Source organism: Nicotiana attenuata, chromosome 1, assembly GCF_001879085.1.
Source record: "Nicotiana attenuata strain UT chromosome 1, NIATTr2, whole genome shotgun sequence".
Classification (NCBI taxonomy): domain Eukaryota; kingdom Viridiplantae; phylum Streptophyta; class Magnoliopsida; order Solanales; family Solanaceae; genus Nicotiana; species Nicotiana attenuata.
Genome location: NC_031989.1, coordinates 23,145,989 through 23,171,231, shown reverse-complemented (window position 1 = coordinate 23,171,231; position 25,243 = coordinate 23,145,989). Strand labels below are relative to the sequence as shown.

The window sequence follows — 25,243 nt, the reverse complement described above, 5'->3', positions numbered from 1 at the left end:
ACGGTGAATGAATATCCGCCGAAATTAGAGAAGAAACGAAAAAATAAATAAAAGAAAAAGACAAAGAAAAAGGACAAGGAAAAGGGGAAAAAAGTAAGAAAAAAAGGTAAAAAAAGCAAAAAAAAAAACTGAAAATCGTTTTTTCTTGCTTCTCACTCTCCTTGGGAGAGTGAAATGCACACACTCTGCCATGTCAGTTTTAAGGGTGCAAATAATTCTACGTTAAAATAGTTTAGGGGGTAATAAAAAACCCGCAGCAAAGGTAGATTGTGTAGTTGAGAATTCGGGTATAGGTCATGGGGCTACTTATGCATTTTCCCAAAAATAAACGAATACTTTATTTTTGCAGAAAAAATCTCAAATATCCTTAAACTGAAATCATAACCCGAAACCTTAAACTGAAACCAAATTGTGTCTGTAAAGAACATATAAATAGTTACAAACTCCCAATGAAACTGAATATTTTTAAATGACATGACACTTATATGAGCAGTGCGCCCATGAAAGACCTTGAGTGGTAGTCCCTTAGCAAGTGGATCCACAACTATGGAGTTTGTACTAATATATTTTATAGACACATAATCACTCCGAACTCTTTTTTTAACAACCAGGAGCTTTATGTCAACGTACTTTGACTTTATCTATAAATTCGCAGCCAGTGACAAAATTCAGCAGTCATATTCAATAATCGGATGCTACATAATGTGTTATAAATTAACTAACATGCGAAAAGAGCTATGAGTGTTCGTTTAACACTCTTCCTTATATAGCTCATCAACCAAGTATGTCATATTATATCAGCATCTAGTGAAGTCGATATCTGAATATTTGATTATCATTAACTTTTTCGACTTCCTTTATGTGAACATAAAATATTTGTTTTCTGTAATTACCTTTTGAGCTTTTAAGCTGCTTTCAAAAGATAAGTTTATGAAATTAAATATCTGTCCAACATCTCTAAATTAAATGAGATATTCAGACTCACACAAAGTTGATCATACATCAGACGATAAAAAATATACTTACTGCCGCTAAACTTATGATATACAAAATGATTAACAAGATTTATCTCGAAACCAAATGAGACAATAACTTGATGAAATTAGTAATACTTTTAATGAGACACTTTATTAAGTCCATAGATGATTTTCTTTATTGAAATTTATTCTTGAGGTTGTAGAGTTTGTTCTTGGGAATACTTCTTGAAGGATGGGTTGAATGATAGTCTTTGATCCGAATTTATTTCTTGAATAATGTCAGATATAGAAAGTTGTTCCTGAGCATTGACAATAAGAATTAGAAAAATATCAATATGTTCCTCTTCAAAGACAAAGTCCTTAACTCTCTCTCTCTACCCGCAAACTCAACATCCTCAAAGAGCCACACATTATTGGAAAAAGTAGCCTTAGGAAATGATTGTTCGGGTATATCGTGGAAATTTTTTGAAAGACAAAAATCAAATAATTTTCTGTGGTGGAACAAAATGTCTCTTATCTCTCCTCGAATAGATTCTTTTTTTTTCCAAAGGAATGTTGTTATGTTGTTTTGAAGGGTGCACTAATCCCTTGAATCCGGTACCAACGGGTATCACCCCCCCCCCCCCAAACAACGTTCTCTTTCAGGCCTTTCAACCAATTTATACGACCCCGGAGAGCCGCTTTTGCTAAAACTCGAGCAGTTTCTTGAAAACTCGCTTCAGATATGAAACTGAGTATTGAGAGATGCTCTTGTTATTCCCAATACAGAGGTTAAACGAGCATCCCACACCCAAAAGGTGCCCCACATAGGTTTTTCCCGAAACCCCCCAGTAACTAAGGTAAACAACGTAGAAAAGGCACCTATTTCTGTACCGGTTCCGGAAGAGCGAAAAAAAGGGGGATATTTTGTTAATAGGAACAAAAAGTGTTTATAGCCGTAACGATATAAACAAGAATACTCATCCGAGTCGCAGGAACATGTACATACGGAATACGAGAATTTCCACTTTGTTGAAGATCTAGTGGTGCTACCCGAAGTGAAACCATTACTATTATTATAACTATAATATAGAAATCCGTTTTGTTTTCAATCGAAATTAAGCTAGGAGTCTCATTAACCAACCACTAGTTTGAATTGACCAAGCAAAAATATCATTCTTTTAGATCCGAACTAAGCCTTCGTAATTCGGAATTTTTTTCCGAATTTAGGGTATATTCATTTTTTATTTGAGGTAAATTCGAAATTGTTCGAATTGTGTAATCATCAATTACTGACGTTGGTAAGCGACCCAAAGCGATTTGATTATAATTCAATTTGTGACGATCATAAGTAGAAAGTTCATATTCTTCGGTCATTGTTAAACAATTTGTTGGACAATACTCAACGCAATTACCACATAATATACAGATTCCAAAATAAATTAAAATTTAGCAGGAAAATGGGATGAAGCCCGCCAGAAAGCTTTTGACAAGGCCTCATTTGATTCCACTTAATGGAGGTCTGAATCTTAATCATTCAGATCTCAGACATTTAAGTGCGTTTGTTTTTAAAGTCTGAATCTTAACCATATAGATCTTAATAATTAAGTGTATTTTTTTTACTTCACAACCACTTAATGGGTCTGCATAGGTCTGTATGATTAAGATCTATAACAAAGACTTAATTTCATTAAGATGCTATTATCCACATTCATTATTAATTGCCGCCATTGCCTACAATCATCAAATACCACCACCCCCACCATCATTCTCAACCATAACCACACATTCACCCGCCTCAACTACCACAACCAACCACCCCTTCACCATCAATAATCATAGCGACACTTCCCACCATTATAAACTACCACCATCCACCATCGCCTTCCTCAACACAACCACAACCACAACCACCATCACCACCCACGATTATTAACTATCGCCATCCACCACCACCACCCCCTATCATGATTGCTATCGCTACCAATCACCATTAGCTACTACCTAAAACCACTACCATTAGATTAATTATTATTTTATTTATGTTTTATGTTTATTAATTTTTTAAATAAAGATAAACTTTATATATTCAGATGTTAAAAAAGCAAACATTCTTAATCATTTAGTATTCAGATCTTAATACACATCTTAATATTCAAAGGTGTATTCAGAATCAGATGTCTTAATCTTAATATTACATTTTCATATTCAGATATGTATTCAGATTCAGACGTCTTAATCTTAAAAAAAACAAATGAGGTAGTAGTGAGATAAAAATTTCTGAAAAATTAAGGGATAGAAAATATTATTGGACAAAAGTCTCTTAATTCTCCTTTAGAGATATGACCTAATCTTTCGTGCCATAAAGAAGCTGACTACTAGATTGATAATTTACCCTTATTACCAATTATGTTAACATGCAAGATTCACTGAACGAAGCAATCATATCAAGTAAGTATATAGTATTGTAACGTGATAAAGAACGAGGACCAACCAATTTTGGATTATGAAGAGACTAATTTTTTTATTTTCAAATAAATAAAAATAACCAAACTTGTCTAATACATAAACAGAAATCAAATTCCATCTAAAATCGGTGCAACATAAGTCTCGTTCAAATTCAAATAAAACTAGTTCTTAACGATAATCTAAAAGTTCCAATTGCTTCGACTTCCACCGACTTGCCTTCATCATCGTAGATGTATCTTTCACCATTACTAGGCTTTCGATAGTTCAGGTAACCCTGCATAGACGCAGTGATATGAGTAGTTATACCAAAATTTATCCCCCATTCGTGTCTTGATACCGAAGTCAAATTAACCTTAGAACAAACTAAATTAAGAGGTGTACCTTTCTTTGCACGCCATGCGTGATAGTTGGTACAATCCTTCTTCTTATGACCTGCAGCTTTTCAAAAGAAACAACCATCTGTAATTGGTTCCCGATGTTGTTTCTTTTGTATTGCTATATCCGCAACTTCCTTATTCTTTTTCTTCTTGTCCTTCCTTTTGTCCTTAGGCACATCGGCTAGGTGAGCACTTTTTATCTTTCCCTGCTCCAGTCTATCCTCTTCCTGAACACAGTATGAGATGAGCTCATTTACAGACCAAGTCTCTTTCTAACAATTATAGCTCACCTTAAACTGGCTAACCGTGGTGGAAGGGATATCAAAACCAAATGCACTAGCAAGTCCTCACAGAGGTCCAACTTAAGTGCTTTCAGCTTAGAAGCAAGATGAGACATTTGAATGATGTACTCCCTGATGTTACCTTTGCCTTGATACCTCATTGGAATCAGACTTTTCAAGACTGTACCAATCTCAGCCTTTTCACTCTCGACAAATACCTTTTCAATTTCAGCCATAAATTCCTTAGCCGTCTTAACCTTATCGGGCATAGTGCCTCTGAATGTTTCTGGAATGGCTTTCTTCGTGATCATCATACACATGCGATTTGATCTCTCCCACCTTTCCATCTCCATCCTTTCCATCTCCCTCTTTTCATTAGAGGTACTCTTATTTGTAAGAGGTGGTGGAGACTCAACCCTTAATGCAAGGTCGAGATCCATGATTCTGAGAACTATGTTGAGATTTTCTTGTCATGACTTGAAGTTAGTGCCATTCAACATAGGAATTGAATTGATGTTGACAGTAATATTTGCAGGAGTAATTTCAACTGAATAAGAGAACAACAAACAACGAAATAAGCTCACATAATACTTAAAACCAAAATGAAAATAAATTTGAATAAAGGTAAACCCCATCTCAAGATACCGGACACTCCATTAATATTTCATCTTTGGACAAGATATTAACTTGTAAGTGATATCTAGGTATAGTAATCAAACATTGACAATAAAGAACATGTCGAATAGTAAATCTTCCTTAATGCCGATTTATTATTCACACGTAAAACCAAATAATCACCACGTGTTTATTACCACAAAAATGTACATGCAATTCTGTTAAACCTTCCTTTGGGCCGATCAATATTCACATAGGTTACGCTTGCACAACCTTTTATATTCAAAATAAATATATCTCCACAAAAGAGGTCACTTTGGCAACATCAAGCTTCGACTTTATTTATCTCAAAATATATACAAACTTTTTTAATATTCAAATTTAAATTTTCCAAAAAACATTGATATATAAGTCTTAAGTTATGGTGGGCCCCAAAATGAATTAACCACAAACAATAACTGTCGGTACTTAAAAACGATGAATCTAAAAATTAATACACCAAACTGAATTAAAAAATTACTCAAACTTTTCTAGCAGTAAGTATGCCGCAAAAACGGCTCTAAATTCCCAAACCAAAAATAACTAAATAGTAGCTCTAAATTAAATTTCATAATCTGTAAGCTTAGCTTTTGACCTTAAAACGTGAGTCAGCCAGTATAAAATTTATCAAAGAATAAAATTATAATAATTTCATAAACTCAAAATACCTTTTCTGGCAACACATGTATAAGAGAGATTGAACTAACCAGTTTCCTTATGCCGTAAAAATAATGGCGCTTCAAGAGTTGTATGACACAACACTAACTTGTATTTCCTTTTCTTTCCTTTTTAAAATTGCCCAGAATAAAAGGAAAGAACATCAAGAATTGATATGTACATGTGCCGCAGAACAATATAGTATTAAACATTAATTTTTTTTCCTCTTACGAAAAAAATTCAAAATATCAAATACATGAATAAAGGAGGTTATATCTCCATTTCGTATACCATATTCACGCCACCACCTTTTTATTTAACCAAGTAATAAGGAAGAAGAAGGATTCGCCTCAAACAAAATCTGCCACAGCGTTTAGCAAGATCCAAACGTGCAAAAGAGCAACAATCCGTAAATTTTCCTTTCTCTTTAATACTAGAATCAGTAGTAGCATTCAAAACTTTCAACCCTTAGCCTTAATTCAATATTCATCATAGTAAACCTTAAAATGGCACACAGCAATCCTTTTAACAGAAAACTATTGTCGCAACAACAGCGACTTCACTGGCCACTTTTATTTATATATTTATAATAAAATATACTTGAAAATTAATCTCAACAATTTATCATGATATAGGCTCCTGACAGGGCCGGCTCCAACCTTATGTGGAGTAAGGCTTGTGTCTTGAGGCATCTTCAACCTTTACCCCATTTTTGGTCCCCAAAATAGGGATTTCCTCATTCTGGGGACAACTTACTCCAACCATTCCCCCATTTTTTCCCCCAAACTTTTTTATATTCTTCTCTCTCTTCTATATTATATTATTATCTTTCATTTCAATTTTATTTTTTAATTTTCATTAAACAAATTCCATCTTTTATTTTCATTAATTTGTAATTTTCATTAAAACAATTTCATAAAATTTTAAATAATATAATTTGTAAGCAATTATTATAGATTAACTAATAATTAAAACAAAAGTGAAATCATTGTGATACAAGATTAACTAAGTATTTTATATTCGCACCTTTCAATTTTAGCAACATCTAATATTTGGTATACGCACATTTCAATTTTAGCAACATCTAATATTTTATATTTGCACCATTCATTTTTTGAGATGATTATATATTTTTTGTACAATTATAACTTATAATAAAATTAACTTACACTTTTACATAAAAATAATAAATGCACGAAAATTAATTTATCAAAATTATACGCCAAAGCTAAGATGTATAATTAATATTATAAAGATATTACATAAATATAATTAGGTATATATAAAGAGATAAATTAAAAGATTAAATAATAAAATATACATGAATAGTAATGGGGGAGATGAATAGTGTACCCCCATATTTGAGGGAATACTATTCATCCCCCATTTTGGGGGCAAAAATAGAGGAGAGTTGGAGCTTTATTACCCCAAAAATTGCCCCCATTATGGGGAAATGGGGTAAGGTTGGAGATGGCCTTAGGCCCCTAAATTTGGGGGGCCCCATTTTTTTTTTTAAATAATACGTTTATAGGTATTTAAAAAATAATATTTAGTATTTTTAATACAAAACTAGAGTTTTTATTATAGAGGAAATAAATTTTTTTAGATATATAAATAAAATAATAATTTGACTTACTTAAAAATGAGTAGTTGAATAATTTTCATAACTTTTAGTTTTTATTTTTTTATTTTTTACTCCTTCATTAAAAAATTTGCCCTCTCTTCCTTAATTTGTCCAAGTCAATCTTTTTTTTTTTCCAACCTCTTTATATTTCAGAAAATCCTATATATTTTTTGTGTTTCTCTTTGATATTCTTACTCACTTCTTTCTCCAAGATTTCATTACTCACCTTCTTTCTCCAAGGTTTCACTAGTACAAGTGTTCAACAATACTTGTAAGCTTCTAATAGTTCTATACTTTTATTGCTTTGTAAAATCTTATCTAAGAGCAACAATATCTCAAGAAAGATTAAATTAGTTGGCTATATTATCAATCAAGCAAGAATTATCAGAGAAAATCCATTATAAAAAAAAATTATTAACAACTTTATATCTCAAAAAGTTAGAAGAATAGACTTCAAATAAAAACATATCTTATAACTTTCTTTTGAAAATTTAGGCCTCGTATTAAACTTTGGCTTTAGGCCCCGTATGTGCTTGAGCCCTCCTGGCTCCTGATACCAATTGTTAGAACCAAATTACTTTAAAGATGAAGAGTATCATCTTTTACTCAAGAACTATCATGTCAAATCATCGAGAATAATGTCACGACCCAAAATCCATTAAAGGTCGTGATGGCGTCGGACACCGCTGTCAGGCAAGCCAACAATAAATACTTAATTTAGTTTCCATTTTAATATTTTTGAAATCATAATTTCCTTCAATTAAATAGTAAAAGATGAAATTTATAGAGTAAATAATAATTTTTTTTTACAATTTCAATACTGAACAATCCATAATCATCCCCAAAACCCGGTGTCACAATTGCATGAGCATCAACTAGGAAGTAAAATGAAATATAGCATATGTCCGGAATACAATTTGGACAGGACAAATATAAATACACTGAAGGAGACTCTGCTGACTGCGGGTCGTAATATGAAATGCAGCTCACATAAGTCCCCGCATTAAACACGCCTCTGCTCTCACAAAGCCACTGGACATATTTGTACCTGCACAAAAATGTGCAGCAAGTATAGTATGAGTACGTAAATCAACGCGTACCCAGTAAGTATCCAGTCTAACCTCGAAGAAGTAGTGACGAGGGATCGACTCCGACACTTACTATGGGCTAATAATAAAATATCGATATTATATTTAAGCATGGAATGCATAACAAAGCTGAAAATTTAATAACCGAAAATAATTAATAATTCTTTTACTAATGGAAATTATCAAATTTATTTTTCATCATTTAACAATTTATATCTTAAGCCAATAGAGCAATTTCAATTATTATTAGTTCCACAGAGTTATCAAGCGCAAGTCATGCCGATGTCGTATGGCTCGATCCAGCATATAAATATAAACTGTGTACTGGCGAGGGTCGAACGACACGAACCAACATGTAAATATAAAATATGCACTGCCGAGGGTCGAACGGCACGAACCATAGTTGCATCTATTTAACCTGCCGAGGCGAACGACCCGCTCCCATAAGAGTAGTGAAAATCTATCCCGCTCGCGGAATATATTTGCGACGCGGTTGAACATAGATTTCTCAAATTATTATAATATTCCTCAATTCTTTTCAAAAATACGAAGTTCAAACGAAAACTTTTAAAATCTCAAATTCCTCAATTTCAACTCTTTTCAAGACAATTAATAAGCAACTAAATCTCGCTTCTTCTCAAGGCAAATAATAAACATAAATCAAATAACAATATCAACAAGGCATGGTGTAAACCTAAAACTACCCAAACATAGGCATAGCTAGTAGCTACGTATGGATCTCATCACCTCGTGCGTACGTAGCCCCTACATATAGAAGCACATATTAATTTAGTTCACCTATGCGGTTAATTCCCTCTTACAAGGTTAGAAAAGAGACTTACCTCGCTCCGAAATTCCATAACTGGCTCCAAGCCTTTCCAACAACTCAAATCGATGCCCAATATTCCGAAACTAGTCAATAAATATGCAAATCCATAAATATATACTCTAATACTCATTATAATCCAATTTACAATAATTTCCAACTTCGTTCGAAAAGTCGATAAGATCACCCTCGAGCACACGTACCCGGATTCCGAAAATTTTTGAAGATAAACTTTACCCATAGCCCCACGAACTCAAATATATATTTTATTTCCAATTTCATGCCCAAATTTGTGGTCAAAATCCAAAAATACATATTTTTAGGTTTTTCTTCAAAAATCCTAAATTTATACAAATTTTCATGTTTAAATCCTTATACAAACCATGTATTTAACTTATAATAAGTGGGAATCACTTACCTTGTGTTGCTTGATGAAAATCCTCCCTTTGAAGCTCTCCAAAATCGCCCCAACCAAGAGAAAAATGGAAGAAAATGGGCCAAAGTCCCCATTCTTAAAGAATCCTTCTGCCCAGCGACTTCTCGCACCTGCGGTCACTTGACTGCTTCTGCGGTTCCGCAGGTGCGGCAAATATTCCGCTTATGCGGAGATGCCCCCAGCTGCCCGCTTCCGCTTTTGCACCTTTCCTTCCGCATCTGCGCCTTCGCAGGTGCGGACATTCCCTCGCACCTGCGCTCCTGCTCAGCTCACCCAACATCGCTTCTTCGACCCTCCTGGCCGCTTTTGCGGCTCCGCACCTGCGACCAAAACCTCGCAAGTGCGGTTACACCAGATGACAGCAGCCCCAACATTCTTCCGAGCCCAAACTCAATCTGTTTACCATCCGGAATCCACTCGGGGCCCTCGGGACCTCAACCAATTACACCAACACGTACCAAAACACATTACAAACTTAGTCGAGCCTTCAAATCACATGAAACATCATCGAAATCACGAATCGCAATCCAATTCAAACTTAATGAACTTTAGAACTTCAAACTTCTACATTCGATGCCGAAACCTATCAAATCACATCCGATTGACCTCAAATTTTGTACATAAGTCACATTCGACATTACAGACCTACTCCAACTTCCGAAATCAGAATCCGACCCCGATATCAAAAAGTCCTCTCCCCGTCAAACTTCTCAAAACCTTCAAATTTCTAGCTTTCGCCAAATGACCCTGAAACGACCTACGGACCTCCAAATCCACTTTCGGACACACTCCCAATACCAGAATCACCATACGGAGCTATTCCTAGACTCGGAATCCCAAACCGATAACATTGAAATGCACTTTAATCCAAATTTATGAAATTCTTCCAAAATACCAACTTTCCACAGTAGGCGCTGAAACGCTTCCAGGTCATCCAAAACCCGATCCGGACATACGCCCAAGTACAAAATCATCATACGAACCTGTTGGAACCTTCAAATGCCGATTCCGAGGTCGTTTACTCAAAAATCAAGACTTGGTCAATTCTTCCAACTTAAAGCTTTCGAAATGAGACTTTTCTTTCCAAATCAACTCCGAACTTCCCGAAATTTGATTCCGACCATGCGTACAAGTCATAATACCTGAAGTGAAGTTGCTCATGGCCTCAAACCGCGAATGACGCGCTAGAGCTCAAAACGACTGGTCGGGTCGTTACAAATAAAAGCTAGAAGCGTACTTGAATCCATGAGAGACGATGGAATCCTTCGTCTTGCAAGTTATTGGTCTTCCAAACCAAGACGTGGGTGGCTCTCAAATTTTTCAACGACTGGGATATCAGAAAAGAAACCCTACATCTGATTTGGGGACCATAATCCATTTATAGTTGCACATATTTATGTAATTCTAATCTAGCCCATCATTAAATTAGAAGTTACATCCGGGTATCTACACATAAGACCCCATACTTTATGAGGTGTCTTATAGACCCATTTAACTTTAAACCTTAGCAGATCACTTTTTATTTGGAAACTAGCAACTAATATACAATTATTATAAATACGAAATACATGTGCAAGTCCATAAACTCTTACATTTTGTAGTACTAGTCTTTTGTTACGCGCGTCGCGTGTGTACTTAATCTCCATGAATATAAAGCTTTAAAACATCACATAACTATTATATTAAAAATTATATTTGAGTTATATATAAATTAAAAGTTAAAGTGTAAGTTCTTGAAAATAATAAATGTTGATCCTATTTTAACTAACTTAATAAAGAAAGAAATTATATCCCACAGAGGTTCTCTATCATCTCAGTAGATATATTCAACTTAAAAGCATTGACAGATAAAAACTTTTAATAATTTTTAGATACATCTCCTATTTGTATATCGTTTATTTTTTTGGGAGGTTTAATTTCTTGAACAACAAATCCTCTTCTTCTTTTTTGTGATAAATAATTTTTGGCTTTGTCCAAATTTTTGTGCCGAATGAGATAGTAGAAGGAGAACTAGTATGCACAAAGTTGTGGACATAAATTAAGAGAGGAACAATAAAAAGATAAAAACGTACCAATAATATATAGTTTGAAATTGTTGCATGTTGATTTCTGTCTCAAATTTGATTAGAACATATCTTATTTGGAACCATAAAACTTTAATGATTTTAAAGTCCTAAGTAGTAGCATTTAATTCTTATATAGTTTAAATAAGGAAATATTCTAATGATTAAAATTATAATTAATTCTAAAATTCTAAATATTAGGGAAATAAATAAGTGACTATTTCGTCTAGTGTGAACTCTATTTTAAAAGGGTAAAAAAGATTTCGATAAGGGCCTTCGTGCTTTTAATATAGTATAGATATAGATATAGATAGATAAGTATTATATATAAGATTCTGGAATAAAATATAAACCATGGATTGAACGGTCTTTTTGTCCGTCATGGCACTACAACATTACGCATCTATAGCTATGAAAAATACTTTAGCTAAATATGAAAATTTTCGTGGCAAAACACTTTAGCTACAATATTTTTATCCGTAGCATTCGTAGCAAAATGTAGCGTAGCTAAAAGTCAGCTACAAACTTTATATGATCCGTGGCTAAGGACTAATACTTATTGCCACGGAAATTTTTTACGTTGTAGCGATGATGGTAAAAGGTTTTTGCTACAAAAAATATACTTATAGCAAGTGATTTTATTCTTTTGCCACGATGAACAAATTTGTAGTTATCTTCATATTGTAGCCACGAAATGTTGTGTTATAGTAAAAGATTTAATTTATTTGCTATGCAAACTCAAATTTTGTGGCTATTTCTAGAGCTTAGTCTCGTGACAATAATACTCATGTTTAGCTACAATTTGAAAACTTCGTAGCTATGAATTGAAGTATTTGCCATAAACCTTTTTATATTGTAGCTAATATTCCATATTTTTAGCCATGAAGTATATAGAACTATAGCAAATGATTTTCATCATTTGCTACGGAAAGTGAAAATGAATAACCGTGTTCTTGATACGTGGCTATTGTAGAAGTATATGTTTAGCTACAAATTGAAAAACCCATAGCTAATATTCCATTCTCTTTTGCCATGAAGCATAAAATCGTAGCAATACATTTTCTTCATTTTTGCTATGGAAATAAAAATATATAGCTACGTTTTTATTATGTGGCAATATATATGTTTAGCTACAAATTTAAAAATTTATTGCTACTAATTAAAAAGTTGCCACAAGCATTATTAGCCACAATAATTCATATAAAGCCTATTTAGAAATACAATCAAATTTTGACAGTGAAACACATAGGCAACTGTAGCATAAGATCTTCAATTACGTAATAAACACAATATATTAATAAACAAAATTTAACAAAGGTTCAACAATATCATTCCAAATATTAAAACATTGTTTGAAACATATCAATAAGTTTTGACAAGAGGAAAAACATTATTCATGTGCCCGTCGACCTTGATGCTTTTATAACTCCTCCACAGGCTGCAATAACAATAAAAAAAAAAAAAGATAATCTGAATGCTCCTGACATTCTCTCTGGTGATGATATTTTAAATCAGTTCGCTAGCTTGGAAGACATTAAATTTGGTAAGACCCAGAAGAAACAAAGGCACGGAAAGGGTAAAGCCACTCATAACTGGAGGGGCAGAATAGCCTAGTAGACATTTGTACTTGTCCCACTTGGTCATGCCGGTCCCAGTACTCTATAGTTTGTCAATTAAACACTTATACTTGTTCAAATTCTATATATTAAACCCTTTTCTGAAGAGGTCAATGGTGCGTGCAACACAATCGTCTCCACGTTGGACTCCGCGTCATTATTTGGTGCCACATAAGAAATAATATGTTAAAAATTAAATAAAAAACCCCCAAACCCTATTTCCCTCATTTTACACAGATTGTTTCTCTTTCATCGTCTATTTCTCCTTCTACGCTTCATCTTCGTTTCTCCTTCTACTCTCCATCTCTCCTTCATCTTCATGCGTTTTTACTAAGCTTCGTAAGATTTTGAATGTAATTTTTTATAATAAGATGAAGAGAGTGAGATAGATGATTGTTAGCAGCCAAGGCCCGTTAGTACCTTTGCAATCACTACTCTATCAGGAGCTAATGACTGGCAGACTGATTGGGTTCCATTCTGGATTGTGGTCACCAAGTTATATCAGAATATTATGGTATTTTTGGGGAAGATGGAGGAATCTTGAATGCTTTTTCAGATAAAAAATTAGGAGTTTTTGTTTGTTTCTTACGGAGTCCCTTAAAGGTGTAATTTTATCGGGGGAGATTCCAAACAAGGACGAAAGAGTTGGAAAAAATTAAGGGAAAGAAAAGGTAATTTTGCTAATGCCGAAAGAGAGCTCCAGGTAGGTTCAACAATGGAGAATCGAGAAGAAGACCAATAAATAAGGGGAAATATTATTGTTAGGGCTTTCTAAAAGGTCTCACACCCCTAAAAGGCGCGTGAGTCACGCACTGAAGCCAAGTCAGCCATATAGTCTTAGTCAACGGTCATAAGGGTTTAATATATAGAGTTTGAACAAGTATAAGTGTTCAATTGTTAAGCAATAGAGTACAGGGACCGACATGACCAAGTGAGACAAGTATAAGTGTCTTCTAGGCTATTCTGCCTAACTGGAGGAAGAAAAGCATCTTTTTCAGACTTCCTTATTGGAAAAATAATTTAATATGTCATAATTTAGATGTCATGCAAATTGAAAAAAATGTGTGTGACAATATTATTGGGACGTTATTAGATATGGAAGGAAAAACAAAAGATAATCTGAATGCTCGTCGTGATTTGAAGGAAATGGGTATAAGAAGAGATTTGCATCCAACTCAAAGAGATGGAACATGGTATTATCCAGCAGCATGCTATACTTTATCACCAGAGGAGAAGTCTAAAGTATGCAAGTTTTTGAAAAATATTAAGGTTCCAGATGGTTATTCTTCGAATCTATCACGGTGCGTAAAGTTAAAGGATCGTAAAATTTATGGACTGAAGAGTCATGATTCTCATATTCTTTTGGAACAGCTGCTTCCTTTTGCAATACGCGGTGTTGAGCCGAGCAATGTCTATGCTGCTATTACTGAGCTAAGTATTTTCTTTAGAGAGTTATGTTCGAAAACAGTAACAGTTGATGTGTTAGATCAGCTTGCAACTCAAATTCCAATAACATTGAGCAAATTAGAAAAAATATTCCTACCAACATTTTTTGATATTATGGTGCACTTGGTCATTCATCTTCCAAGAGAGGCTAAGATTGCTGGGCCTGTACAATACAGGTGGATGTACCCAATAGAGTGGTATGTTTTTGTATTTCATAATTTCAATTTATTGTGGTTTATTAATTTATCATGCTAAGCGTTTTAACTGCCTATTACTATTATTATCATCATGTAGGTTCTTGCGAAAATTGAAATGTTATGTTCGTAATAGATGTCGACCTGAAGGATCTATTGCAGAAGGATATATTGTTGAAGAAAGTCTGATATTTTGTTCAAGGTATTTACATGGAAGTGGGAAAGAGAATAATCCAGTGGACAAAAATTGTGAAGGTGATCAGGTTGAGCCATTCAGTAGATTATCAATTTTTGAACAAAAGGGTTGCCCTTTATTAGGAGATACATCCAGAAATCTTGAAGAGCTTGAGCGAAAACAAGCTCATCTTTATGTTTTGAGAAATTGTGAAGAAGTTCAACCATTTTTGCGGTACGTTTTTTTATGCCATTGTACATTTCTGCTTGATTTTGTTAGCCTTTTCTCAATTATTATGGTTATTTTAAACAGTGAGTACGAGAGTGAGTACGAGCAGAATAATAGGAACATGAACTTCGATGATTGGTTTTTCCATCGAGTAAGTTTTCATTACATTGTTAATTTTTATTTGTAATACTTCTTTAGCATCATTATTTTATTTATTTATTATTATACAGATTGTGCAAATGCGCAAGAAAGGAAATTCACAAGTAAGTTGCAAGTTGTATTCTTTGGCTAGAGGTCCTTTTGATGGAGTCCAAAGATTTAAAGGGTATGAGATAAATGGTTTTAGATTTCATACTAAACAACTCGAAGGAAATAGGGTGAAGCAAAATAGTGGTGTTTTAGTACGAGGAATAATGAATGGCCAAAATATAAATTATTATGGTACTCTGACCGAAATAGTAGAACTTCAATATCTTGAAGGTAAACGGATTGTTTTATTTAAATGTGATTGGTTGGATGTTGATCACATTGGAAAAGGAGTGAAGATAGATAAACATGGCTTTGTTAGTGTCAATACTAAACGAAAGCTAGCAACAAATGAACCATTTGTTCTTGCATCTCAAGCAGAACAAGTTTTTTATGTCAAGGATAGTCTTCATCCCAATTGGTCCATTGTATTGAATGATCATTCTACTTATTTTACTGGTGGTGCTCTCAGTGAAGAAACTTTTCAACAAAATGCTCAAGAGTTCGCGTGTACATTTGAGGAAGATGAAGACTTTATGAACTGGAAAAGAAATGATCTTGACGTTATCAGCACTAATGTTACCTTAGATGATGATATTATTGAAGACATCGAATCAGAACCTGAAACTGAGGATGAAGATTTATTACTGTAAAATATTTAGAAGTCTTATATGCATATTTGTTTATCCTCAAGTAATGTTAAACTTTTACTTATTTATTTGAGACGGTGTTTAGTTCTTTATTATTTTAAAGAATTTATGTATTACTTTATTATATTGATGAATTACTCTAATTGAATATGAGTTAATATTCAATAGTGTTGACTTGATAATTTTAGTTGGATTGAGTTGAATGATCTTTTCTACAAGGTGTTACGTTGATGGATGCTTAGGGGAAACTATGGCGAATTTTTTATTAAATTAATAAATAAATATTGTTAAACATAGCATAGTTGTTTATAGAAATAGATTCTCGATGCATGACACTTGATTTAGGAATAGCTATGTGATTATAAGAATTTTAATAAATTTCACACTTGAATTTATAAACTCTAACAAATTCAACCAAAGTCCCTTGCATTCATTCCAACTAATGAATTAGTGACTAAACCTCTGTCTTCCTACTCTTTATAATTTTGTTTCATAATTGTCACAAGGCGTGTAAAATGTTTGTCCTCTTTTTATAAATACAAATGTATCTATATCTCTTGATAAGGAAAAACCCAATTAAGAAATTATCTATTATGAAGTTTTATAATTTTAGATGCTCTTTGCGTGTCAAATTTTTTAATAAGCTTCTAAAATAGATTTTTCGTTGAGTTGTCTCGTGTAGGCTTTTCCTGAGCACATATGTCCCAACAGTTGCTATAAGTTTTGGAAATTGTAGCAAGACTATTTTTTTTAGCTATGGAATTATGTGCAAACAAATGTATCGTGGCTAGAAGATTACAATTGCTACAGTGACTTCATATGCATAGCAAAACTTAGAATTAGCTACAATATTTATTGTAGCTATATAAATTCGTGGATATTTTATTTTTGCCATGATATTCATCGTAGCTATTGAGCTAATTATTGCCACAACTTTTATAACTTGAAGCAAATATATTCGATATTTTATTTGACATAATTTATTGTGGCTAAATAATATTGTTGCTACAATAAATTAAATGCGTGGCAAAAACTAACAATTAGCTACAAATTTATAATGTAGCAGTAAATGTGTAGCTATTTTCGCAGTTATTGTCACGATACTAACCAACTATAGCAAAAAGTAGGAATTAGCTTTGCCAATTTACTTTTTGTAGCTAAGAAATTTTACCAAATTGTGAACAGCCACGAAATTTCAATTTTTATGGCTATTGCTAGATAATAGCCACGCTTTTTTTATTCGTAGCAAAGAATTCGTAGATGTAGATGCATAATGTTGTAGTGTGTGACTTTCCCTTTTATTGCTGTTTTGGGAATACAGACTTTACCTTTGTCATAATAAGATAATTATGGGTAATTAATGACCTTAAATGTTACGTTATGCAATCATATACATTAAATACATATTCTCTAACGTTTCTAGTATTTAATACTCATTAAATGCTGTATCTGAGCTCTTTTTTGCTGTCAGATTCATTCCTTTGACTCTTCTCGATCTTTGACCTTTGAATGTCTTGAATAGGTACGAGCGTTGACTATTTGTATGACTGCTCGTGCCTTCTTCATTTAACTTGCTCGTATCTGTTGTTGGTCGTGTCTGTTAACCAACCNGTTCTCGTAGTTGAGTTTTTCCTGAGCACATATGTACCCAACGAGTTTGCTAGCTAAGTTTTGGAAATTGTAGCAAGACTAGTTTTTTTTAGCTATGAAATTATGTGCAAACAAATGTATCGTGGCTAGAAGATTACAATTGCTACAATGACTTCATATGCATAGCAAAACTTAGAATTAGCTACAATATTTATTGTAGCTATATAAATTCGTGGCTATTTTATTTTTGCCATGATATTCATCGTAGCTATTGAGCTAATTATTGCCACGACTTTTATAACTTGAAGCAAATATATTCGATATTTTATTTGACATAATTTATTGTGGCTAAATATTTATTGTTGCTATAATAAATTAAATGCGTGGCAAAAACTAACAATTAGCTACAAATTTATAATGTAGCAGTAAATGTGTAGCTATTTTCGCAGTTATTGTCACGATACTAACCAACTATAGCAAAAAGTAGGAATTAGCTTTGCCAATTTACTTTTTGTAGCTAAGAAATTTCACCAAATTGTGAACAGCCACGAAATTTCAATTTTTATGGCTATTGCTAGATAATAGCCACGCTTTTTTTATTCGTAGCAAAGAATTCGTAGCTGTAGATGCATAATGTTGTAGTGTGGGAGGAAGTGAGAAACTAAAAGTTGAGTTTTTAGGGGTAGCAACTGGTGACAATGCTGGTGATAATAGGCAAGTTATAATGAGAGGAAAAGAAAATACAATGGGCACATGGTTGGATTGGATTACTTGAAATCACAAAGGAACAATATAGGCATCATCAGAGCAAGAATGAGTTGCAGTCAGAATGGTAAAACATGTTAAACATATTAAACTATGCAAGTAAATCACGCGTTTGTGCAAAGAAAGAAGCTAATCAATCATAATTGAGACGGAGGAGATGCAAAAAAAGAGACTTTCGAGCCTGTAAGCAGCCAACACAAAATGACTTATCACTTATCAGTATTGTGCGCGCTAGCTTGTAGTTTAGGGTTATAGTAGGAGCGGCCCTTTCTCAAGTTTCTTTTTATAACATAAGGTAAGCTCTTTGTTAGTTCTTTAAAATTTGTCTAGCCATTTTCATCTTGCTCCATCACTTAGGAAAGAAACTTGAAGTGTGCTCAAGACTAATATAAATATATAATGATGATTACAATTGACAGTTTATAGCTTTTTTGCCAGTTCTTAAATGGAATTTTAGTTTTTCTCGTTGTAACGGGTAACTGGTACTGCACAAAGATGCATGAATTTTCATGGTTGATGACAACTTCTTTTTCTTCTGCTTTCGCATCTTTGAATCAGAGGCGGATTCACGAATTTAATCAAGTTTGGAGAAGAAACATCTAGACGCTTACAGTAGATTAGGGAATACGAGAGCAAAGAGGAAAATATCTTTATTGCTGAAAGAATGAAAGTATATCTGTACAAAAAATAATAGAAAATACTCTATTTATATTATTTACAAATGGACCGGGTCGGATCAATGTAATAAATATGGGCCGGTGACTTTGGGTCTTTGGGCTTTTGCTCTTCATTCTCTTTATGGACTTCAACACCCCCCCTCAAGCTGGAAGGGGAATCCATTCCAAGCTTGGAGATAAATGCCTTTTGATGAACACCCAACAGAGATTTAGTAAAAATGTCAGCAACTTGTAGGGAGGTAGAGATAGAGTGTAAAGCGATAACCCCTGACTTCAAAGCATCCCTCACAAAATAACAGTCCACTTCAATATGTTTCGTCCGTTTATGAAAAACAGGATTCTTCGCAATATGGATCGCAGACTGGCTGTCACAATAAATATCAACAGGAGCAAGATTAGCAACACCAAGCTCAGTCAACAATCTGAGAACCCAAGTCACCTTAGCAACAAGCAGCCGCAAGGCCCTATACTCAGCCTCAACAGAGGATAGGGCAATGGTGGGCTGCTTCTTAGATTTCCAGGCAATAGGAGAACCACCAAGGAAGAGTATCAAACCACTAACAGACCTTCGAGAATCAGCACAGCTGGCCCAGTCAGAATCACAAAACCCATGAAGAGTAAGATCAGAAGAACTGGACAACAACAAGCCTAGAGTGGGTGTCCCAGTTAAGTACCTAAGCACATGATAGGCTGCATCCAAATGGGGTATCATTGGGGCAGACATAAATTGGCTCAAATATTGGACGGTAAAAGAAATGTCTGGCCTAGTATGTTGGAGAAAATTCAATTTCCCCACCAATCTTCTATATCCAGAAGGATCAGACAGTAGATCTCCAACATCAGTTGAGAGCTTGGAGTGAGGATCAAGGGGAGAGACCACAGGAGAAACAGCTGAACAGTGAAATTCAGAAAGAAGATCCACAAGGAACTTATGCTGGTTAATCAAAAACCCATTAGATTGTTTCAGAACTTCCAAACCAAGGAAATAGTGTATCTCATCAAGATCCTTGATCTTAAACTGATTATCTAGAAAACTCTTCAAAGTAGTAATCTCTAACAAATCATCACCTGTAATAAGGATATCATCTACATAGACTGCCATGACAGTTAAATAGTTAGCATGCAGTTTTATAAACAATGAGTAATCATTCATACTTGGTTGAAAACCTTTAGATTGAAGGGCAGATGACAACTTGGCATACCATTGCCTGGAAGCTTGTCTAAGACCATATAGGGACTTATTAAGCTTGCAGGCAAGAACAAGTCCAGAAGAAGTGGATTGAACACACAAACCAGGTGGAATTTTCATGTATACCTCTTCGTCAAGATCTCCATGCAAAAAATGCATTGTTCACATCTAACTGAAACACTGTCCAATTTCTCTTACTAGCTATAGTCAGCAAACATCTAATTGTGGTCAATTTAACTACAGGGGAGAAAGTCTCAGTAAAGTCAACCCCTTCCTGTTGGCTATCACCTCTAATGACTAACCTGGCTTTATATCTTTCAATAGACCCATCTGCCTTTTGTTTAATTTTGTAGACCCATTTACAAGGAATTGCTTTCTTTCCAGAAGGAAGTGGCACAATAGTCCAAGTGTTATTAGCATCCAAGGCCTGAAACTCCTTTAACATAGCTTCCTGCCATGCAAGATGTGAAACAGCTTGATGAAAAAATTGAGGTTCCACCAAGCTTGAGTCAGGAGTAGGAGAGCAATTCTTAGAACTAGTAACTAAGGTGCAAACATAATCATTTAGGTGTACAGGGGTTTTAGATGGTCTTTCAGATCTTCTGAGAGGAGGATCAGAATTAAAAGGAGGAAGTGTAGAACTAGAGGAGGGAGCAGATGGCAAAGGAGGAGAGGAATGAGGAATTGTTAAGGTGGAATGAAATTCATGTGCATCATCAGTATAAGGAGATACAAGAGGAAATAGATGAGTAGTAGATGAATCTGAATAAGGAAATAGGTTCTCATGAAACACCTCATCCCTAGAATGAAAAATGGATGAGTTAGACAAATTTAACAACTTATAGGCTTTCTTTCCTGGAGCATATCCAATAAAAATAGAAGGAATTGTCCGATACTTGAATTTATCTCAATATGGCTTAGGCACAACAGCAAAGCACAAGCATCCAAAAGCTCTTAAGTGTTTAAAAGAAGGGAAGGAACCATGCAGCAATTCAAAAGGGGATTTATGATGAAGTAGAGGGGAAGGGAATCTATTTATGAGATAAGTAGCAGTTATAATACATTCTCCCCAGTATTTAAGTGGAAGTTTAGATTGAAAAAGGAGTGCTCTAGCAGTTTCAAGAAGATGCTTATGTTTTTTTTCCATTACACCATTTTGTTTAGGAGTATGTGGGCAAGAAGTCTGATGAAGAATTCCTTGGGCAGAGAAGAATGAAATAGCCTCAGAACTGCCCCTAATTCAAATGCATTATCTGATCTCACTACCTTAACATGAGAACTGAATTGAGTTTGAATCATAAAGATAAATGATTTTAGAATGGTAAAGGCATTGGCTTTAGAAGATAGGAGATGAGTCCATGTTGCCCTAGTAAAGTCATCTACAATAGTTAAGAAATATTTGAATCTATTATATGTTTGAGTGTGATAGGGCCCCCATAGATCCACATGGATTAACTGAAAAGAAGCAGTAGTTTGAATAGAACTTTCAGGGAAAGGGAGTCTTTCTTGCCTGGCCATAGGGCATATTGGACACAGAAAAGACTGTTTGTGGGGTAACTTGTTGGAAAGAAAGGGTATGCGTTTCATTTTGGCAAAAGGGGCATGTCCTAATCTCAGGTGCCATATGCGTTTCATTTTGGTTCTGATATTCTGAGATAGACAGAATATCAGAACCAGTTATATTATTCCCAGAACCAGTTATATTATTCCCAGAAACAGCACACACAGGAACAGAAGGATGAAAACTGCTCTTATTCATTTCATTAATCAGTAATGGTATTTACAAGAAAAGAAGGGGAAGAATTGGAATTACTAAGGGCAGCTTGTTGAAGAATGTATAGCCCCTTCTGAAGCTTACCAAGAACCAGTGGCTTCTTCAGAAAAGGGCCCTGCAATAGAGCACAAGCATAATGAGTAAAGAAAGCATTGCACTGAAGTTGTACCAACAATTGATGCAAAGAAATGAGATTGTAGTGAAAAGAGGGAACAAGTAAAACATCAGGAAGAAACATTGTGTTGGTAAGGAAAAGAGTACTAGTACAGGTCACTTTAACCTTATAGCCATTAGGAAGTGTAACAAGATAGGGTAATGGAAGAGTTTTAATATCAGTGAGTAGTGTTGCATGAGGAGTCATATGATTAGTTGCACCTGAGTCTATAATCCAAAAACTGTCCTCTACCCTAGACAGATTGCAAGTGTGAAAACCACAATTATCAAAAGCAGTATTAGTTATCAAACCTGCAAAGTTGGCTGAAGCAGATGTGCTCTCCTGAGCAGTGGATGAAAACTTGGATTGTTGAAGTAGAGTTATCAACTGATCATACTGTTCCTTTGTCAAAATATTCCCTCCAATGTCGAGTGGAATTGCTTTAGATCCTTCAGAATCAGAATTATCAGGTTGTCCCATATTGGATGGTTCTGACACATGAACATAAGCTACAGACCTCTTGAATTTGGCTCCAAAACCAGAAGGATACCCATGTAGTTTGTAGCATTTATCAATGAGATGTCCTGGCTTCTTACAATATCTACACATCAAATTAGAGTTGCCCCTATTTGCCGAGTCAAAATTTACCCTTGAATTAAAAGGCTTCTGAATGGTAGCTTCTGAATTGTAAGCAGAACTGAAGGGCTTCTGAACTCCAGTAGCAAAAGAAGCAGAATCTGAAATAAAGGCTGGATTGGAGGACAGACTCTCAACTTGACTCTCATCTTCTATCAACATTGCATATACACTGTCAATATCAGGCAAGGGCTTCATAAGCAAGATATTTCTCCTAACTCCAGTGTAAGACTCATTTAGCCCCATTAAGAACTGATGAACCTTTTGCTCTTCTTCTATCTTCTGAAATGCTTCCTTACATCCACAAGTGCAATCTGGATATGAGATAGAGTACGCTAATTCATCCCAAAGTTTCTTAATACGGTTAAAATAATATGCAATGCTGGAGGATCCCTGGGAGATGGATGCAAGATCCTTTCTACTTTAAAACAGCTTAGTACTATTTGCCTTGCCATAGCGCTGCTCAATCTCTTGCCACAGTTTTTGTGCGGATTCAGTATACATCACGCTCTCTCTAATTTCTGTATCCAAGCTATTTAGTATCCAAGCAGTGACCATATCGTTACAACGAATCCATGGTTCGAACAAAACAGAATTTGCTCTAGGCTTAGGGATAGTTCCATTTATAATTCCCAACTTGTTCTTACATGACAAACCAATCAGCATGCTTCTTCTCCATCCTCCATACCCCGTCCCATTAAAACATTTTGTAACCAAAACTGTACCAGGGGAATCAGAGGGATACAGGTATAAAGGATGTGACGACTCAACAATACTAGATGAAGCAGTAGTGGTAACATTTGAAGCATCAACATTAGGGGCCATAGCAAAGTTACTTCGAGAAATTAGGGTTCCGAAATTCACCAAACTAGAACTCAGTGAAAACACAGTTATAATTGGAAGAAAATTACCAAATTTTCTGTGAAATTGAAAGGCAATAACCTTCAATTGGAAGATAAAAGGAAAATCTCCACCTCCGAGCTTCACCGGAAAGACATATTGAATCACCACAACATCGTCGTGGGAAAAACTGAAAACTTCAGAGAACAAATAGGGCTAACATCAATCCGCCGGAAATCATGCGAGCTACGTCATCCTTGGCTCTGATACCATGAAAACTAACGGATTCTTCACAATGCATAAGTTTGGAGAAGAAACATCTAGACGCTTACAGTAGATTAGGGAATACGAGAGCAAAGAGGAAGATATCTTTATAGCTGAAAGAATGAAAGTGTATCTGTACAAAAAATAATAGGAAATACTCTATTTGTATTATTTACAAATGGACCGGGTCGGATCAATGTAATAAATATGGGCCGGTGACTTTGGGTCTTTGGGCTTTTGCTCTTCATTCTCTTTATGGACTTCAACAATGCTGAATTTAATTCTATAGGGTCAAATTTTAGATTCCAATAACAAAAACCATCACCTTGTTTGAAGTATGAGTTCATATATAATTCAATAGTTTCATTAATTGTAATTGATTTTACAAAAGTAAGTTCAGATCTAGGCTAAAAGTTATGGTTCAAATGAACCTGTATCTACACCACTAGATCCGCGCCTCGCTACTGTGTAAATGATTTGAAAGTGTAAGACTTGAGAAATTATGCACGAGCGATGAGACGTCAATCAATCAATTACAGCTCAAACTCGACGTACTTAATTGGGGTCAGTAGTAATTTTGCGCTAACATTCCTCTTTAATGTGTGTTATCCTTGTGTGTATCACTACTCTACCCAAATTTAGGTCTCCTTTTTGCTTATCGTGCTATATACTTTGTTGAAAGTAATAGAGAAATATAGTTGTCCCTCATCCGATGTTTAACGAGTTTATAATATCTTGGACCACGTCACTCATTGCCTTAAATTTTTTGATTGAATGCTCAATTTCTTTCACAGAAACAACATATATAGGAAAAGTTTAGTTGAACTCTTATGCAAATTAAAAACACAAAAGAAAAGTAAAAAAGAGATACAGGCTTACAACCAGAGAAACTTCAACAAGAATAGACAAGAACAATGCATGCTTACTGTCATGGGCGGCTTTCCAGCCATGCCGCATGGCCCCTTGGGCGCGTCCCGTGGCGTCCTAGCAAACCTCCCAATGCCTAGCGCCACGGACGGCCCTGTGGTCTTGGCCGCACCAAGTGACAAGCGCGTAGGTGCCTCTGTCGCCCCACCGATATCCCTCGCGAGCGCCATGCCGCAGGCAGAAGCCAACAGCGCCGCGTGCGCAGACAACGCCGCGCGCGCAGACCGTGATGCCAAAGACACTGCTGCTGACAACGGACCTGCTGCTGCCTTATAGAAAACTAAGTCATTTTCATTGTAAATATAGAGTAGTTTTATTTCATGTACTTCCATTATGTTTCTCTAGCTTAGTCAAGTCTAGTCTTGTAACTTTGGATTATTTTTTTTAAGTACTATTAGGGGGNACTCGCGCTTCACTAGCAACTTTTTGGACCCAACTCTT

The 25,243-nt window shown here is 34.9% G+C and overlaps 2 protein-coding genes across 2 annotated transcripts; both read right to left on the bottom strand.

Annotated features, from left to right (window-relative positions):
- On the bottom strand, positions 19,053 to 20,327 carry LOC109233898 (uncharacterized mitochondrial protein AtMg00810-like). Its single transcript, XM_019399752.1, has one exon. The coding sequence runs from the start codon at positions 20,325 to 20,327 to the stop codon at positions 19,053 to 19,055; it is 1,275 nt and encodes a 424-aa protein (XP_019255297.1).
- Positions 21,971 to 24,832, bottom strand: LOC109233879. Its single transcript, XM_019399734.1, has 4 exons — positions 24,747 to 24,832; positions 23,895 to 24,008; positions 23,219 to 23,801; positions 21,971 to 23,164 (listed from the first exon to the last, which is right to left on the bottom strand). Exons 1-4 carry the CDS (start codon positions 24,830 to 24,832, stop codon positions 21,971 to 21,973), a joined length of 1,977 nt encoding a protein of 658 aa, XP_019255279.1.

Bases quoted from the DNA above. Each gene is read 5' to 3' on its own strand.
- LOC109233898 (XM_019399752.1), bottom strand. From the start codon at position 20,327: ATGAAAATTCCACCTGGTTTGTGTGTTCAATCCACTTCTTCTGGACTT.
- LOC109233879 (XM_019399734.1), bottom strand. From the start codon at position 24,832: ATGCGGCATGGCTGGAAAGCCGCCCATGACAGTAAGCATGCATTGTTC. The intron at 24,009-24,746 runs GTATCTCTTTTT...TTTTTTGTACAG, and splicing joins GTTTCTCTGGTTGTAAGCCT to ATACACTTTCATTCTTTCAG. The intron at 23,165-23,218 runs GCAAATAGTACT...TCCATCTCCCAG, and splicing joins TTGAGCAGCGCTATGGCAAG to GGATCCTCCAGCATTGCATA.